At 39.2% G+C, this 20268-nt stretch overlaps 1 protein-coding gene across 1 annotated transcript in view; it reads right to left on the reverse strand.

Moving 5' to 3' along the window:
• rnf216 (ring finger protein 216) overlaps positions 1 to 20123 on the reverse strand; it is a 30083-nt gene extending 9960 nt beyond the window's left edge. The window contains exons 1-13 of the mRNA XM_084086546.1: positions 20037 to 20123; positions 18800 to 18940; positions 18570 to 18709; positions 16481 to 17065; positions 16314 to 16390; positions 16117 to 16219; positions 15824 to 15985; positions 14406 to 14520; positions 14175 to 14311; positions 13985 to 14035; positions 12082 to 12219; positions 11034 to 11182; positions 10619 to 10697 (exon numbers count right to left, since the gene is read on the reverse strand). Of these exons, the coding sequence (XP_083942672.1) occupies positions 10619 to 10697; positions 11034 to 11182; positions 12082 to 12219; positions 13985 to 14035; positions 14175 to 14311; positions 14406 to 14520; positions 15824 to 15985; positions 16117 to 16219; positions 16314 to 16390; positions 16481 to 17065; positions 18570 to 18709; positions 18800 to 18866 (1803 nt within the window). The 5' untranslated portion in view covers positions 18867 to 18940; positions 20037 to 20123. The remainder of the gene's footprint in view (positions 1 to 10618; positions 10698 to 11033; positions 11183 to 12081; positions 12220 to 13984; positions 14036 to 14174; positions 14312 to 14405; positions 14521 to 15823; positions 15986 to 16116; positions 16220 to 16313; positions 16391 to 16480; positions 17066 to 18569; positions 18710 to 18799; positions 18941 to 20036) is intronic.
• Between the last annotated feature and the right edge of the window lie 145 nt (positions 20124 to 20268).

The raw sequence follows: 20268 nt of genomic DNA on the forward strand, positions 1-20268 counted from the left end.
AAGGACAGGTCCGGGGTCGAGGGCGAAGCAGAGGAGGTCGTTCAAGAGTGCGGGCAATCAGGGTCCGAGGAAGTAGTTTTTGCCTTGTTTGCCTTCGCTGACTGCATATGCAGGTGCTTTGAATTTTGAATGCTCTTTCTCTCTGCCATAATTTTACTCTTCATAGGTTCCGCGCCTCTCTTGCACTCCCCTCAAATCAAACGGGTGCGCGCGCATATGGGCAGATCTAGCAACAGTGGTGGTAGCCTTGGTTGCGAGAGTGAGTGACAGACGCCAAACCAATCAATTGTTTCGTCCCGGATGGAAATAATGAGCTGTGTTTATTGCAGATTAAAAGGTCTACAGTCACTCGATTTTTAAACTCTCTTTTTCAGAGTACTTACATTTTAATTATGTATTGGTATATAAAGACAGTTTAAACAAATTTGAAAAAAAGTTTTTTATAAAAATCCTACCTACCCTACCTTTAACATTCGTTAATGTATTAACTAAAATGAGCTAACAATGAGCAATACATTTGTGACATTTATTAATCTTTGTTAATGTTAGTTAATAAAAATACTGTTGTTCATTGTTCATGCTAATTCACAGTGCATCAACTAATATATACAGTGAGGAAAATAAGTATTTGAACACCCTGCTATTTTGCAAGTTCTCCCACTTAGAAATCATGGAGGGGTCTGAAATTGTCATCGTAGGTGCATGTCCACTGTGAGAGACATAATCTAAAAAAAAAATATCCAGAAATCACAATGTATGATTTTTTAACTATTTATTTGTATGATACACAGTATACACAGTACACAGTATTTGAACACCTGAGAAAATCAATGTTAATATTTGGTACAGTAGCCTTTGTTTGCAATTACAGAGGTCAAACGTTTCCTGTAGTTTTTCACCAGGTTTGCACACACTGCAGGAGGGATTTTGGCCCACTCCTCCACACAGATCTTCTCTAGATCAGTCAGGTTTCTGGGCTGTCGCTGAGAAACACGGAGTTTGAGCTCCCTCCAAAGATTCTCTATTGGGTTTAGGTCTGGAGACTGGCTAGGCCACGCCAGAACCTTGATATGCTTCTTACAGAGCCACTCCTTGGTTATCCTGGCTGTGTGCTTCGGGTCATTGTCATGTTGGAAGACCCAGCCTCGACCCATCTTCAATGCTCTAACTGAGGGAAGGAGGTTGTTCCCCAAAATCTCGTAATACATGGCCCCGGTCATCCTCTCCTTAATACAGTGCAGTCGCCCTGTCCCATGTGCAGAAAAACACCCCCAAAACATGATGCTACCACCCCCATGCTTCACAGTAGGGATGGTGTTCTTGGGATGGTACTCATCATTCTTCCTCCAAACACGTTTAGTGGAATTATGACCAAAAAGTTCTATTTTGGTCTCATCTGACCACATGACTTTCTCCCATGACTCCTCTGGATCATCCAAATGGTCATTGGCAAACTTAAGACGGGCCTTGACATGTGCTGGTTTAAGCAGGGGAACCTTCCGTGCCATGCATGATTTCAAACCATGACGTCTTAGTGTATTACCAACAGTAACCTTGGAAACGGTGGTCCCAGCTCTTTTCAGGTCATTGACCAGCTCCTCCCGTGTAGTTCTGGGCTGATTTCTCACCTTTCTTAGGATCATTGAGACCCCACGAGGTGAGATCTTGCATGGAGCCCCAGTCCGAGGGAGATTGACAGTCATGTTTAGCTTCTTCCATTTTCTAATGATTGCTCCAACAGTGGACCTTTTTTCACCAAGCTGCTTGGCAATTTCCCCGTAGCCCTTTCCAGCCTTGTGGAGGTGTACAATTTTGTCTCTAGTGTCTTTGGACAGCTCTTTGGTCTTGGCCATGTTAGTAGTTGGATTCTTACTGATTGCATGGGGTGGACAGGTGTCTTTATGCAGCTAACGACCTCAAACAGGTGCATCTAATTTAGGATAATAAATGGAGTGGAGGTGGACATTTTAAAGGCAGACTAACAGGTCTTTGAGGGTCAGAATTCTAGCTGATAGACAGGTGTTCAAATACTTATTTGCAGCTGTATCATACAAATAAATAGTTAAAAAATCATATATTGTGATTTCTGGATTTTTTTTTTTAGATTATGTCTCTCACAGTGGACATGCACCTACGATGACAATTTCAGACCCCTCCATGATTTCCAAGTGGGAGAACTTGCAAAATAGCAGGGTGTTCAAATACTTATTTTCCTCACTGTATATATATTTATAAATAAATAAAACTTTCTATTTTAATAATGTATTAGTAAATGTTAAAATGAACATTAACTAAAGATTATTAAATGCTGTAGAAGGACTGTTCATTAACAACTTTGGTCGTACAATCATTGCATTTAGTTCAAATGCAATGATACTATAGACCAGTGGTTCCCAAACCTGTCCTGGAGTACCCCCAACACTGCACGTTTTCTTTGTCTCCCTAATCAAACAAACCTGATTCAACTCATCAGCTCATTATCACATGGGTTAATGAGCTGATGAGTTGAATCAGGTGTGTTTGATTAGGGAGACAAAGAAAACGTGCAGTGTTGGGGGTACTCCAGGACAGGTTTGGGAACCACTGGTCTATAGTATCATTGCATTTGAACAGGTTTGGGAACCACTGCTATAGACCTTATGTAGCCCCGCCCCTTTTCAGCGCTGCGCTTGACTGTTGTCTTTTGTCTTCCGGTCTGTATTTTCACAGCGATCTTGCATATTTATGAATGAACAACTCGTTTTAAAATCTTCCTGGTCTACTGACATTTGTTAAGACATCTCATGATAACTTTCATTAACTTTACATTAAGTAAATCCACTTCAAAAGCGAATTACTCCTGGACAGCGATGCCATAGAAATATACAGAGCGACTGCAAAACCGGAAGTTCAAAGACAATATTCTGAAGATGGCTGCGCCCTCGTTTCTCTAGTGCATAAGGCCTATAGAATGTCCTTCCTGCCACTCCACGTATGTATTTCTATACCTCCGCGCACCCTGCATGCGCGGACATCTCACGTCATCAGCGCGCTCCGTAATGCAGAGTTGCAGAGAAAGTCACTGAGCGCCGCAAACAAATAGCAGCCGCCTTTTACAGTTTAGCAGCTTATGCTGCGTTCACACCATGTCATAACCATAATTACAAGATGGCAACCCTTGACGTTCTACCCGGAGATGTTCACGTCCTCAGACTCGGATTTATGCGTTTCTATGTTACCACTATCAATGACGAAATTAATCTACAGCAGTCAGGTGGTAAAAGTCCGAGCTCTGTAAGTGGTTTACGTTCATTATTATTGTCATGTGCTTTGAGACATGAGGTTATATAACGCCGTCTCTCGTCTCGTCTGCTGTGTGCATTGATGTTTTGAAGAAGAAGTGGCTTTGCAGACGGTCTGAAGGGATGGTGCGATCTAATGCTTTCAAAGCTAGCTTGCTATTGCTAGCCTCTCTGAAATTGCCTACCCTACCTTTAAAGGTGGTACTGTACATGTATGTTTTTTTTCAGAAAAATAAAATGGTGTAAAAAAAATATCCCTTTAAGGGGCTTGTCGCAGCTGGCTGTAGGTCTTTGAGTTTGCGTCCAATTTCGGGACACAAATTGTCACATGAAATTATGCATTTAGTGTTTATAATGAGATGGGAACATCAATTATAGCATGTACAAATGTATTACAGTATATAGAATAAAAGCATTTTGTTGTAAATTCTAATCATCTTAAATGGCAATATCAAAGCAAATAAATAACATTGTGATTTTTTGTCATAATCATTCAGCTAACAAGACCTATTCCAGTGTATGCGCGACTAGTTCTCCAAAGTAAAACAGCATAAGCTAGTTACAGAGTGTGAACTGTTGCAACATCTGTTGAGGCACTCTGTGAATAAGCTCAGTGCTTCTCTCCTGAACAGGCATGCAGCAGCAGCAGGCCTTATAAGGCAGAAGAGGAGATTTGCTGAGCATCTGATTGGGGGGCTGCTTGTTCTGGAGAAGCACGGGCCTGGATGAGCCTCAGGGACACAGCGACGCACCCACAGCGTGTGCTAACACACATAACCATCCCTAAGCCACGGCAACATATCATAAAACTAGAACAAAAAGTGTTTTTAATGAAACGCTCATAATTTGAGGGTTTGGCTCATGATAAGTACAATGAGGCAGGGCTGAACAAACACAGTTCCATATAAACTCAACTAGTATGCAGCATGTCTGAACTGGATCTGTTGGATGGAATGCAATCCAGAGCAGAATATATACTATATACGCTACGGTTCAAAAGTTTGGGTCAGTAAGATTAAAAAACAAAAACAAAAAAAGAAATCAATACTTGTGTTCAGCAAGGACTCATTAAATTGCTCAAAAGTGAGAGCCAAGACATTTATATAGCCATTTCAAATAAATGCTGCTCTTTTGAACTTCCTATTCATCAAAAAATCCTGAAAAAAATGTATCATGGTTTCCAAAAAAACCCACAATGGTTTATTTATTTTTTAACAATTAATTAATGCTGTCTTGGTGAGCATAACAGACTTACGATATTAACAAATTTTAGCAATCTCAAACTTTTGAACATGTTGGATTATATGAAAGTTACAGTAAAAATATTTGATAATATTTACTAAAATCATGAATTATAGAAAACATGCTGCAGCTGCTACAATCTATCAAAGCAAAACTGAGAACATGGATACATGGAAAATAAAGTGCAAACAAAAGTCAGTCTGTTGAGCCAGAGAGAAGGGAAAGTTGCTAGATCAGCATGTGAAAGCCACAACTAACCAATCACAATGAGAAAAATGCATTTTTTTGAAATGTGAAAACCTAAGAAAAAAAAAAGGAAAATCTGGGTCAAATATAAACTGTACCACATTTCAAATTTGAAGGATCTGGGTCTAGCCAATGAGTGTCCTGGATTCACTATGAGGGGTGGAGCCACAGAGGTAGCGGAGAGGGAAAAGTGTGTCAGTTATACAACTTTCATCTTCACCGAGGGAAAAGAGACGAAAGAGAGGGGCAGAGGAGACGACGTCTCCTCACCACATCACAAACAAATGGGACATCAGAAGTGACAGTGACAGGAGGGAAAAACTTGTGTGCTGAAACACGAGCACTGAAGTCATTAATGGGGCACTGGGATTCCAGAGTTTTTCACATCCGACTGTTCCTACTATGGACATATGTGGGTGGACAGCTGCAAACATCTCCATACACAATGATTAGAGCAGGCACATAACCGTCACAGACACAGACGGGAAGACCCTCAATATTCAGAGTATAGGTGCATCAATAGAGCTTTTTAAAATGGCAAAAAGAACTGTAATATAAAGACTTAAAGGGATACTTCACTGATTAGCATTAAGCTTTGGATCAGTAGAAACCCGGTAGTATTTTCGAATGACCGTGCTTCCCTCCCTCATGTCCCCCTGAGATGAGAGATTTCTGTATTGTGTGTCTGGAAAAAACCCTCCGCGGACGCAAAAATCGTCATTTGGAAAAGGTTAGTGTAGTTCCCTGCTATATGCTCACTATAATACACCATATCAGGAAGGTGTCATTTTATAGAGACTATCTCTCCAACAAATTTGTTCCAGAGAAGCATGGCTTTGGAAAAGTTCTCATGATGCTGGCCAAGTCAAGGACTGCTGTGCAAGAGAGCCCAGTTCTCCATCTCGATAGGAATGCCACACTGAGAGCCAGAAAGAGGAAGTGAAAGGGGGTCACATTGTGAAATCATACCACACAACTGTTCTCAATTTTCCTCTCCAGTCCTGTGACACCACCAGGAGAAAGATGTGTAGGAGGTAGGAGGTCCTAGGCACACTTAATCTATCAGTGGTACCGAGAGGAAGGCCAAAGTTATGGGCGTTCGACTGGCTTCCCCTGCCCCCCTCTCCTGTCCTGATGTGAGCTGCTGAAGAAGTGAGGCGGGGTTGAGCGTGTAATCAGCAGCAGATGTGTACAACGACAAAACTGCACTGCCATTATAGAACAAGAGCGCCACTAAGAGGACAACTGGTATACTACAGGAAACACAAAAGTACCATGTTGCATATGCCTGATGGTGGGCTATTCAAGTCTTTTCTACCACCATCATCATGCCTAAAATGGTCAATGTTATAACATTGATCTCAAAGCATGTTTCAGGTTATTGTGCCTAAAACCCTACTTTATCATATGTCTATCGTTACATCCAAGAGCGTAGTAACATTTTGTTTTTGTTGTTATTCATGTGAGGAGTGTTACTGGAATCTATGTACCTCTTTCTTTCCCTGTGCTTGCTTCCCTAATAGATTAACAGCGATCACCTGTTTTCAATCGCCTACGCGAGCGCTGTCCATGCACTGATTGGAGCGCGCTCGAGGATTTCAAGATAAAGCTGCAGACAGAGAGAATGTTGGGGAAAGCGAGAGACAATGCAGCATTTGAGGTTTTCCACCCTACATTCCCAGACTAGTTAGCGCTCCTTGCTGTTGAGTTACAATGTGTGTAACAATGTGAAAAAAACAAGAATTCAGATTTTATGGTGACTAAGCATCCTGCTTAAAAAAGCTAAAGGGGACATGACATGAGAAATCAAATTTGCTTTGATCTTCTGACATATATGTGGTCTTTGTACCATTAAAACATCCAGCAAGTTTTATAGCTTACAACTCATACTACAGCTTACAACTCAACTCGTACTCATTAAAAACAAAGCATTTATTTTGCAGGATGTTGCAGGATCTGTGACATCACACGGGCAAATACATTTGCACATGCCTACCTCCAGATCAAAGACATCGACAAATAGTTACACATCATCGCACCGTACTGGCCCACTGGCTGACATTTGCCTACAATGGTTGCGAGCGTCTCGTCGCATCAAAAGCAAATAGAACCCATTATAATCACTGATGCTGTCTACACTGGATACAGTATACAGATGCGTGTTCAATTTCTGACATACTCCACGTGCTTGAGTCTGTCGACAACAGGACAAATGGAAGAGTGAATGAACGTTTGCTTTGACGCATCCAGTTTAAACAGCTTGTTTGCATCTTTATACAGACTTAAGAAGAATTCCAGTATTGGAAACAAGTGGATTATTTTAATGGCGTCCCGGATCACGTTGAAGGATTATATCAGGCATGTGATTGGCTAAGGACAAAAAAGCAGGAAAATATACTGAGACCCCAACCCCCCCCCCCCCCCCCCCCCCCCAAATATATATTTTTAAAAAAATTTACACCAAACTTAAACTGCTTAATGTGCAATATCCAACTTATGTCATGAGTATGACACATAACAACATAACAAAAAAAATGCAATATTGTGATATATTATTACAATTTAAAATAATTGGTTTTCCATTTATTAGCCTATACTTTAAATTATCATTTATTTCTGTGATGCAAAGCTGAATTTTCAGGATCATTACTCCAGTCCTTTAGAAATCATTCTAATATGATGATTCATTATCAAAGTTGGAAACAGTTCTGCTGCTTAATATTTTTTAATAACCTGTGATACTTTTAGGATACTTTGATGAATAAAAAGTAATAAAATAAAAATAAAAAAGAAGAAGAATTTAAACAAAAAAATAGAAATATTTTGTAACAATATACACTACTGGTCAGTAATTTGGGTTCAGTAATTTTTTTCTTTCTTTTTTTGAAATAAATCAATACTTTTATTCAGCAAGGATGTGTTAAATTGATAAAAAGTGATAGTAAAGAAGATTTATATTATTAGAAAATATTTTTTTTATTTTGAATAAATGCAGTTCTTTTTAACCTTTTATTCATCAAATATTTTAGGCAGCAGAACTGTTTCCAACACTCATAATAAATCAGAATATTAGAATGATTTCTAAAGGATCATGTGATAGACCGGATGTCACATGCTGAAGACTGGAGTAATGATGCTGAAAATTCAGCTTTGCTTCACACAAATAAATTATAATTTAAAGTATAATAAATTGAAAACCAATTATTTTAAATTGTAATAATATGTCACAATATTAAAAAAAAAAAAAAATCAGTATTTTTGATCAAATAAATGCAGGCTTGATGAGCAGAAGAAACTTCTTTCAAAAACATTAAAAATAGTAATGTTTCCAAACTTTTGGCCTGTAGCCTACTGTATTCCCCCCAAAACTGCACAACTGTAGGGTAAAACATTAATAAAAAAGTGATAATAAAAAATGCGTCTTAAAACTGACATGATTGTAACAAAATCACACAGTCTGGAGAACTCAGAACAACTGCTAACATTAAGTTTAAGGTAAAAATAACTGCCATGAAATTATAGTATCTTACTCCTATGCAATTAGATAAACTGTTCATTCACTACATCACTTTACCTCTGTCTTTATCCCCTTTTATCCTCTTCTCTTCTTTTTGGCACTGTATCTATCGCAGACTATAATGCTCATTTATAATGTGTCACGTAAATTCGGCCATCCGTCACAATCAGGAAACTTTCACCGCGTCTAGAACTGGCGCGAGCTGCCAGGCCCGTTTCTACGAGCCTGTGTGTTAAGCGCCCTCAAAAAAAAGCAATGCTGTCTACATTGGATGCGGCGTCGCGCACGCTACACAACAAATTACCAACAACTGATCGCGCGCGCGCTCTGTTTCTGACGCACTTCAAGCACTCGCTGGGCGGGGAAAGATTGCATCTCTCTGCCATCTGTAACCATGTTGACGTGCCGCCCGGTGTGGCCGCGATTCGCGGCGATTGTGGTTCCGTCCCAGGTTACCATGGTGACGGCTGTGCGATTACCCCCCCCCCCCCCCCCATTTTTTTTTTTTTTACAGATCTGCATGATTCACGTAGGTCACATTTTCAGGTCGGAAAATCCGGAATTCCGGATTAATCCGGAAAAATCACATCCCTGTTATATGTTTGTTCGGATCATTTTGTTTTGTAAACGAGGCACAGTGTAATGGAGAGTTTGCAAATAAATATTTGTTGAAAGATAAAGCAGCCAACTGTATTGAATCTGACAGCAGCTGCATCACAAACTGTAAGTAAATGATTTCATAATGCCTTGTCCGTAAATGAGTTTCATATGGATAGTGTTTTAAAAACACTTAATCGCTGTTTACTGATGAGCCTCAAAGAAGCCGTCCTTTAAGAACGGATCATTTCAGACAGAGGGTTGGAATGAAAGTTGAAAATAATAATTTTTACACAGAAATATATTATACTTGTATACTCAAAGTCTCAAAGTATACTTCCTCTCAGGCCTTTTGAGAGAGTAACTGTGAGTTCAGAGTTCTTGACATGTTCTGCCTAGCAGCTGAAATCCACTAACATCCTGGCACTGCCTGATACATTCCTCACAGCCCAACACTGATAAGACTAAAGAAAAAACATCAGATGTAGTTGTAACCAGTGTTGGGGAAGCTACTGTGAATCTTGTCAAGCTACAAGCTACTAACAAAACCTTTGGTGCTTGACCCCTAACTAATCAGTTTTTGATATACATCTTAAAGCAACTGCACTTAAGAAATTAAGATGATCTACATTACCATTCAAATGTTTGTGGTAATTAAAATTTGTATGTTTTTGAAGGAAGTCTCTTATGCTCACCAAGGCTGCATTTATAAATCAAAAATTCAGTAATATGGTGAAATATTATAATAAAATAACTTTTCTATTTTAATATATTTTTTAAAAGTATTCCTGTAATGGCAAAGCTGAGTTTTTAGCATCATTACTCCAGTCTTCAGTGTCACATGTGCTGCAGTGTAACTGTCACTTTTGATAAATTTTAAACATTTAGCTGAAAAGTAAATTAATTTATTTATAAAATAAGTACCTTACCGACCCCAAACTTTACAAATTTGCATGTCTTTTCCATGATTTAAGTTCAGATTTCAGTCATTTTAATGACCTTTTCAGGCCTGGAAAGAATCAATGATAAAAAAAACTGATATTCCCAGTTTTTCCATGAAAAAAGAGAACAATGGAACAACCCTAACAATTTCATGGTGGACCAAGCCAATAACAGTGATAAACAGCATAATTTAGCAAATAGGTCACTATCATGAAGAAACATGAATCAGTGAATAATTTTTATAGAATCAGTTCATTTCCCATTAAACCAATTCGTTAGAATGAAAATACAATGTGACAATAACCAGCAATGTCATGTTTTTTGTCGCTACTTAGAAAAAGACGATTATTACTGGAAAAGCTTCATTACATTGCTTGTATACTGCTTGTAACAAACACTTGATAATATCCAGTCTGTTTTCTAAAATCTTGGTTATCAAAGCACATCAGGTTGTTGTTTTGTGATTCATTTCCTGAAGATATAATCCACGTTTTTGTGGCTATGTTGAGACAGTGATATACTGGAATACTAATTCATCTAGTTGTGCTGAACTTCTCAACCCTTGTTGAGTTCTGTTTAGGGTTCAGAGTGCTGAACATTTATAGCAGACATGATGAATGCCTGTCTCTGTTCCTCCCCTGACCTGACTAATTCCACCATTCGGGGGCTCAGAAATAGAAGTGGAAAGGGAGAGAGAATTGAACCAGCTCATGTCCATACTTTTATAAAGAGATCACTGCAAAGAGAGATGCATAACACTCAAACACTTGTGTATCCAGGCACACAGACTAACCTTTCTGCAGCGAGGGTTTGGGCAACTGAACAGAGAAATGCCTTTATCCAAAAGTGCTGGGAAGTTACAAAACGGACACCTTAAAAACAAAAAGTGAGCAAAATAATGTTGTCAGGAATTAAAACAGTGAATCATTTAAATCTGAAGTATGTATTTTTTTCTCTGTTTTGAATTGCTTTTTCTCAGTCAAAGCTATCACACGGCCATCTAATTACAAATACAGAGCACAAGTTGTATACTATGGACTACTTTTCTGTCCTTTTTGGAGCCTGACAGCTTTAATTACGATTCACTTTCCTTGTGTGAAAATGAGCCTCCTGGACATTCTACAAAACATCTCCTTTTGTCTTTCACGAATAAAGAAAAGTCATACAGCTTTCGATCAACAAGAGAGTAAGTGAAGAGTTTAACTCACCTGACCAGTTCGTCAGCACAGGTGGCTGCTATGGCCTCCTCAGCCTGTCGCTCGTAATATTTGCACAGAATGTTTTCAGGTAAAACTTTCTCCAGCTCACTGGAAGGGAAAGAACAGGTGCAGTTCCCATCCATACAGCTCAACTCCGACTGCAAACAAACACGAAGAACCATTTTTACTTCATGCATAGCCAAAATACCAAAATACACTAACTGTAAACTGTTCAGTGAGTGTTTGTGAAGGCAACACTGAAACTACATACCTTACCGTTCAAATGTTTGGGTTCAGTAAGAGTTTTTTTTCTCTCATATTTGATCAACTAGATGCATCATTGCTAAAAACAACACTTATTAATGCTTTAAGTCGATTAAAAGTAAAGAAAAGACATTTATATTGTTACAAAAAAATGCTGTTCTTTTGAACTTTCTATTCATCAAAAATCCTGCAAAAATTTGTATTACAGTTTTCACAAAAATATTGAGCAGCACAACAGTTTTCAACATTGGTACTAATAAGAAATGTTTCTTGAGCAGCAAATCAGCTTATTAGAATGATTTCTGACAAATCAGACTCAAGCCTGGAGTAATGATGCTGAAGATTCATTCCTTAATTTTACAGTATGTTGATCAAATAAACACTGCCTTGGTAAGCATAAGAGACTTGGTTAATTCAAAAAATAAAAACAAAATTACTGACCCCAAACTTTTGAATGCTAATGTGTCTAAAAACACTCTGTATGAATTTAATTCCATTAGACATAAAATATCAAACTCTGCAAACAAATTATACTAGAACTTGTTTATGATTATGAAAATGAAAGAAAGATGGGAGAAAAACTGGGAAGAACCTAAAAAGCACAAGGCAAAGTGAAACCAAAATACAGGGGATTTTTAAAAAACATAAGAACAATACTGTGCACAATGCCTGAAAACATCATGACATCATAATGGTTGTGACCGCATATGCCTTTTCCAGTAACTCAATTCAAATGAAACAAAGGTAACCTCAGAGACCGAATGTCCGAACTATCCAGCCACAGATGACTTACCCGTCCTGAGCCGAACACTGCCTCCTGGGCGTACTTTACCAGGCATTCCTTGCAGAATAGATGGCCATCCGTGCACTGGGTCATCTCCTCAAAGGCAAACTCCCCACAGCAGCAGCCACATTCAATCAACTGCCCGTCCTGAGGACACAGGTCAAAAGTGTCACATGCTCTCAAATCACAAACTTCAGGATTATAATCTAAAACACATTACCAGGCTGAACGAGGTCACTCTAATCTGATTTTAGAGCTGGGCTGGAACTGTCTGTTTTATACAATATTTTCCAACAATCAAACCATTGAAAAGGATAAAAATATGTAATGTTGCTGTTTGAGCATGAAAAAGGTCTGCAGAGTAACAAAGCACATAGTCACTCCAAAGAGAGTTATTTTCTAAATAAGTAAGCACTGTTTCTTAACTCCCTCAAACGCCTCGATTGTAGTCTTGAGTTTACTACCGGGAACGCATTAGGGGTGTAACGGTACACAGAAGTCACGGTTCGACACGTAAGCTCGGAAATAGGAAAAATGGTCACACTTTAGTTTAGGGTCCAATTCTCACTATTAACTAAGACCTTTGCCTCAATAAACCTCTAATTACTACTTAGTTAGTAAGGTTGTTAGGTATTGGGTAGGAATATTGTAGAATAAGGTCATGCAGAATAAGGCATTAATATGTGCTTTATAAGTACTAATAAACAGCCAATATCCTAGTAATTAGCATGCTAATAAGCAACAAATAATAAGCTTATAAACAGAATTGGACCCTAAACTAAAGTGTTACAGGAAAAAGCAACAAATCCTTTATTTTATTTTGAACAGACGGTAGTGCAAATTACAGTTTGTTCCACCAACCAGTCCCCCTGAGGTGGTTGGTATAGTACAACCTACCTCAGTGTATTAAGCACTAAGCAGTAAACAGAATGCACTCTTGCATAGGTCATATTTTTGCAGGGCTGATAAAAAACAAAAGGTATTTGGTCACAATCAGCTACAAAACTAAAAAAAAAGCATCTTGTGTTATAAAAGTACAAAATAAACAGGATAATAAAAAATAAAACTTTTTTTGCTCCACTTAAACTATATTTAAACATTCAAAGCTTAAGCCCAACCCTCCTATACTTAATTTTCTGCGTTCCTTTTAAAGTATACTCATGAGTGCAAAAAGTCGATTAGACGCTTCCGCACTATCTAGAGGACGCTCAAGTCAGGGCAAATTCCAATCGGAAGTGAGCATCCCTATGCCCTACTAACTCCGAAGAGCAGAGCCCTTGAAGTGTGGGCTTTGGAGGGAACAGGGCACTTGTGTGTAATAATGAAGCCGTTTGAAACGCACTTGGCAAAGGGAGCAATGAAAGACCACGTAATTTCCTGTTGTTGCTGACAAAGCTAGACAGCAACAACAGGAATATCTTATTATTGATATATGATACATGCTTGATGTGTGTGTGTGTGTGTGTGTGTGTGTGTTGTGTTGTGTTCCCGATCTGCTCTTAACTTTATAAGTTAAGCATTAAACGTTTATTCTGATCTTTTTCCAGTTGTGATGGTTAGCAAACAGCGTTGCATTACCGCACACGCCCCCTTCTGGACTGGAGTGTGGATCGCATGTGACTGACTGCATGCGTCATCTGACTGTATGCACCGAGCCGTGGCATCCATACCGTGACGAATACATGTACCGGTCTGTTATATCCCTAGAATCCCTGTGACGAGCTTCATAGAGACAGGAACTAAACGGATCGTTTAGCTCCAAACCTATTCTAGTAGAGCCCAAAAACAAAATCAAGACTTTGTAAAAGGGCATAATGTGGCCTCTTTCCGTTGTAATTTGTTTCTTATGATGTGGTTTGACGTCATTACAAGAGCATCAAGAGTGTGTAAACAACTGGTTCTTCACACCCACCTTTTGATACTGCTCCTCGTTCACTTGCAAAGCCAAAAGAAAATCTTCGTGCTGAAAAGGGGAAAAAAGCCCTGGTAATTATTTGAACAATTAACAGCCTGTCAGCTCAGTTCCACTCAACCCTGCTTCTTTAGGTTGTTTCAAGAGGAACCATCAGAAGTAAATTGAAGAAGTGTGCCGTGTGAAGTACCTCAGCCATTTCCTTGGCTTTCTGCTCATAGAACTGCAGCTCTTTCACAAGAGACGGCTCCAGTGTTGTCTCGTTACCGCGGCTCCATCTGCGATTCTTCTCCAAAAAGTACATCTTTCTTTCCAGTTTAAAAGAACCTGTGATGAATGAGACAAAATGAGTATTTCACCTTTTACCTGGTTTAACTTTGCATTTGAAAGGCATGCAAAGGACAAAAATATATGTAGTCACCCTGCTCAAACTTGAAGTCTATGAAGATGCGTTCATTTGGCTCTCTCCTTCTTTTCTTCTTCCCTGAGGGATCAGTAGAGTTTTCTTGCCACTTCTTGAGGGCTTCGAATAAGGCCTTCAAGAGATACCAGAGATATTAATGCCATACAAATGACTAACAATACAGCAAAACAATATGGGTTTTGCTGTGGCTGATGCAAATGCCAATATCTAAGACAGTTGGCCAATGACCAATACAATATGAGCGCTTCTTCCATCAGTTTTGCTCTGTAGCTATTTTATGAATCTACACCCACACAGAGGTCACGGCCGAACCAAGAGGCTTGATATTATTCAGCACTGTGAATTTGTGTCAAGTTTACCAAACTTGAATCTGATGTAAAATTAACACAGGGAAATTTCTTTGGCAGTGAAGTCCACCAGGCAAAATTCTTCACCATGCAGATTACCATGAAAATACTGGATTTCACTCACAAAATGTTGCCAAGCAACAGTAAATGTGAGTGTGACCACAACTTTACACAAAATAGTTGAACTTAAATCAATATTAAGGGTGTTTCTCAAAACCAAGAATGCAAAGAACGGACTTGTGTTCTTGGGGAGAACGCTCTTGCTAGTTGTTCTTGAAAGAATGAACTCACAAGGTGACGAGCACACAGAACGCTGCTGACAGTTTTAGACGATGTGTTCTTGCTGGTATTGCGCAATAATACCCCCGCACAGACGCCGTCTGCAGTATCCAAACATAACGAGAATTATTGACGATAACAGCCAGGCTTTATCGCCTAAGCCTACCCTCATCTCAAAGGATTACTCTACAACTGTACACTATCATGTAATGTATATTCATAACAATAAAGCTACCTACGCTGGAGATTCTCACTTCCGAAAACTTTTGAGCGCATTTTCGATTCGCCATAAATTTTCGAAAAATGCCAATATTTGAAATCTACACAGTTGATTTCTCGCATCAAATGTTCTCAGAAGTGAATTTAGTGATGAAATAGCGTACGAAATTGTAGAAAAACGACTTGCTGTATTGACCTCTCGTTCCTTGAATGCCGAAATGAATGCTCGGATATTTCTGCCGTCAAGTTCACATAAGTTACCAACCTATGCATCCTCGGTAAAATGGGCGTGTCAAGAACACTTCCGGGATTTTTAACCGTTCTTGCCAAAATGCAAACTTGTGTATTGGGACGGTACTTGGGCAGCGACTGATGACGTTTCACAAGTCCACAAGAACACAAGTACAGACAAGAACGCATATTGAGAAACGGCCTAAGTATAATAACTACACCTGACATCAGCAAGCTTCATCAATACTTATTGACACTGAATGATGTTGAATGTCAACCTCCTCCTGACATAAAGATTACAGAGTTTGTAGAAGAATTCTAGTAGGTATGAATAAGCACCTTTCGTGTGATTGCATAGTGTCCTTTGAGGCAATTCAGGGCCCATTTGATATCCTGACAGCTCAACATTCTGAAGTCACCCATCAGCATGTCTGCAGCCTGAATGACAACCTCTGGGCCAACAGTCTTTAGTTTGAAATAATCAAAATAATTTTCACTTTCCTGTATGACAAAGAAAAAGTTATACCAGATTAGTTACATTTTTTTTTAAATGTAATAAATTCATAGTAGCAGCACCCAATATATATATGACTAAATAAATATGGATATCTGATAAAAAATAAAGTGCAAACCTGCGTCTCAGAATCATTTGTCTCGAGGAGAACACTGCTTTGTGTCAAAACTGAGTTTGCTTTCTTCGGATAATCAGGGTTTTCCAACAATATATTGCATATTCTGTGTTAAAGAAGCCAAACGATGTCTCACAAACATCACATGTGAACAAAGTACGTCTGAGCAAAAAATGAGAAGATAAAAGGCATGTGCTTACACATTTAAATCGTTCAGGTCACCTCTCTCTATCAGTTCTGCTACATATGCGTCCTGCACATCAGGGAAAAGGTCCATCTGAAAATTTGAGTCAAAACAAACCCCACCTTTAATGCAGGACATGAACAGTCGAATACTATAACGTGAGGTGCTAATCAGAAGACTCACCACCCCCTTCACCAGGATATCGAGGGACGTCCGGTCAGGGGCCTGCTGTATGAGGGGTTCTCTGGGTGCTGACGGCCCAGGCCTCTCGTTGTCAGCCGGTCCGGGGAAACGTGCAGGAGAGAGAGGGGCTGCCGGCTGCTCATTTTGTCTGACCTCTACAAGCACAGTGTCCTGTGGCGTCCGAGGCCTTATTATGGGCCTTTCAGTTCTCGGCCAAACAAGCACTTCAATTTTGCGGGGCAAGTCTGACTGACTTGATACAGTGGTGGGTGGAGCTGAAAAAACAGAATTGGCCTGATTCGCTGAGTGTGCACTAGCTGAAGGGTCCTTATGAATGGGCAGTGAGTCCTTAACAGGCAATGAAGGTCTGTGCAAGGCATTTTCTCTAGACGTCGAGGGTACAGCATTCTGGTCCGTGGTTAAGACACCTATGGCTTGGTTTCCTAATGCAGGATGTGCGACGACTACAGAAGGATGAGGAACGCTGGTAGGATGTCTGTTGGACCCAGATGCCTGGCCTGGGAAGGTGCTCGCACTCCATTTGGCTGCAGGTCGGATCAGCTCACGTTGAGGTGAGGGCTGTGGCTGCCAGACGGAAAGAGAATGTATATGATTAATATTTGAACATCACATTATATTGCAGTACTTGCACATACATTTTCTAGAAATTTAAGCACTGAACAGAAAACAAACAGTGCAGTGGTCCAAAAAAAGTATTTGGACATTTAAGGCATACTTAAAAAACATTAGACTGTAGACTTGCCAAGATATTATCAAAATTTAAATTTTCAGTTTGCACATTCAAACCGGTTATACAGGTATTATGCTTTTTTTCTGTCTTATTACCTTCACATATTTGACTACACATAATAGGCAGTTTGATGCTACACTTTGATTTTTTTTTTTTTAAATTAACTAAACATTGATGAATCTGAAAAGTAAAGGAAATTCAATTATTAATTTGCACACTTAGAGGATTAGTTTTACCAAAAATTAAAGAAAATTGTAGTGGAGCGTCTAAGTTCCTATGTGGATCAAGGAACTGCCCATATGTCCTCAACTTGGGTCCTTCAGAGAAACGAATGGGACTGTGCGCGATCTAAAAAATTATGTAGAAAAATATAATTCGCACTGTTGCTGTTTTTCCTTATTTTACTCTCAATATCAAGTGGTAGCTTCAGATGAAGAACATTTTCACTGATAAACAGGCATTATATTGCTTCTTACCATGGCATGTTGAATGTGCTTCTTGTGTATAAAAAGTACAGAAAAAACATTCATAATGTTTCCATCTTCAAATCCGTATAAATTGCATACCAGTATCGTCTATTATACATGGCAAGTCTATTAGACAGCTCTTTGAATCACTTGACTAGTCGACTGTGACATTCTGCATTTTAATATTTTTATATGATAGCTTTACTAGTTTCATTTCGCTCAAAGCACTCTGTGGTCTCTGTCTCCTCACATAACCAAATAATTCCAATTCAAATAAATGTATTTATTTATTTAAAGACACTTTTATCCAAAGCAGCATACAAATGAGAAGCAATTTATAATTTGATCATTTATTTACTGATTTGGAATGTAACCAATCATGTAATAAGCAGGATAACATACAGTCATCCAGTCAATATTGCAAAATAAACCCCTTTGGATTTGCTTCAGGGTTATAATGATCACCTTAACATTTTACATTACTATATTTTACATGAATATTTTTAGGAATTAAGAGACTGACCACCATTTAGAGCAAGTGCTGTAGAATCAGGTTGATGCACAAACCATTATTTCTATAGAAAAAAAAACGACAACGAAAAAGCAAAAACAACTTTGCAAAGTATCAAAGCCACATGCAGATGCAATCTTTACTCATGTCTTTTTCAATAAATCACAGTTCTGAATGACTATCAATTTTTTCATATAACCCATTTGACATAAAAATCATAACACCAGGTCCCTGCTGACTCCCACCACTAGTAGGCTATATTTTCATACTCATGAATTCAACAGATATGCTGTGCTAAGTGTGTAGGGAGCAGTTAATACTCCACAAGGAGCCTGTGAATTGGAACGCAGCTAGAGTTACCTCTAAGATGCTCAATTCCTCCTCCTCTTCATCATCCTTGACCACAACAGGGGCATTTGGTACGAATCTGACAGGTTCGTCATCAGAATCAGACGATGAGGATATGGTTATGTAGGATGTCTTCGTCCTAACTTTCTTAGCTGACAAAAATAAATAAACATGACACAAAAAAAGGGGTCAGGACATACAGAATGCCACTCTTCCTTATAATAAAGCCTTAGTGTTAGTACCTCGACTGCGATGGGTGTTGAAACTAGCCAGGTGGATGACATCATCATCACTGGACCCGTCAGCCATGATAAGACACACAGACTCCCTGAGTCGTCCACCTTCTCTCTCTCACACAAACACCCATGCACACACACAGGAACCTGAAATGAGACACGCATAATCCCACATTAATTACTTCACATGGTGCATTCATCACAGTTTTGATCTAAACACAGACATAGTTGCTTAAAGTCAGCATGAAACAGCAGTTGCGATAGTCTTTTCTTCCCTATCATGACGGATATTTGAGTGAAATGGCTTCAAAAAACAAGAAAAAAAAAAAAGATGTTTCATGAGTGACAAGTTGCCCCGCTCTCGCGCCTGTAAACACGTCATCAGAGGAATTTTGTCGCTGCAAGTGGGAGGGGAAGTCATTTTGATTGAAGATTAAGGCGCATGAAAAAAAAATCGCACGGATAAATCCTTTTTAATAAATACTGCAATCCATTTTGATTTCATGCTGACTTTAATGATGCACTAGATCGGATAGGCTACGTCTGTGAGGCTGCGCGTGCACACAAGATGTAGTTTCCAAACACTTTTAAAGTAGCCTAAAATGACAGATTCACACATCAACATTATATTCATGACCGTTATTTAGCTTGAGTTCACGTACAAGACAACCAGTTGAGAGTAAAAGAGTTAGAAGAGTTGATGTCCTTGAGAAATAATGTTTATATATTTTAAATGCGTGCTGTCACGGTGTAACGTTATGTCTGTGTGCAGACATTTAAATGCGTTTCTGTTTGGTTTATCTATGATGTTTCAGATGAAACGCGCCTGTGACACCCAAACGTGCTGTCTAAGTAGTCAGCTTACAAAAAGGTTTTAAAACACAGCCTGTTAATTCCAATAGCTTGTCCACAACAGACTAGCTGATCTCACATAGCAGTGCTGAAAAACACTGTTGATGTTATAAATGTGATCGTTCGTTTTCCTTTCTCTTTAAAACACGTTGACATTGTTAAAAAAGTGATATGTACAGCAGGACAAAAGAAACAAACAAATCTGCACTCGCTAAAGTCCCTAGCCAGGCTCAGCTAGCTGTTTGGCGTTAACCCTCCGCGCCAGCTGACATCACTTAAACAAGACAGATTTTCATTATTAGCCGGGTATTTCATCCCAACTTAATGGCGAAGGTAAACAAGCTCTAATAAGACTACAACACACGAAGACTGTTTCATGAATTGCACGTACCTCTCAGTCACAATTTCCAGCACATCGAAAGCGTTTGATCGCCGGATATCGAAACAAACGGCCAAAACAAGCCAGAGTGTGACGTCGGACGCAGACGCGTCGTGCTGTAGGCGGAGGATCATGAGAGTTGTAGTTCTCCTCCGTTGTCTGTTGTTAGTTTCCGTATGTCCTCTAGAGGTCTCTGTTTTCCTTAATACAAAGTGTTTGTACCTTGTACCATTCACTGTGTCGC

This window comes from Abramis brama (assembly GCF_963993115.1).
Source record: "Abramis brama genome assembly, chromosome: 1".
Taxonomy (NCBI): Eukaryota; Metazoa; Chordata; class Actinopteri; order Cypriniformes; family Leuciscidae; genus Abramis; species Abramis brama.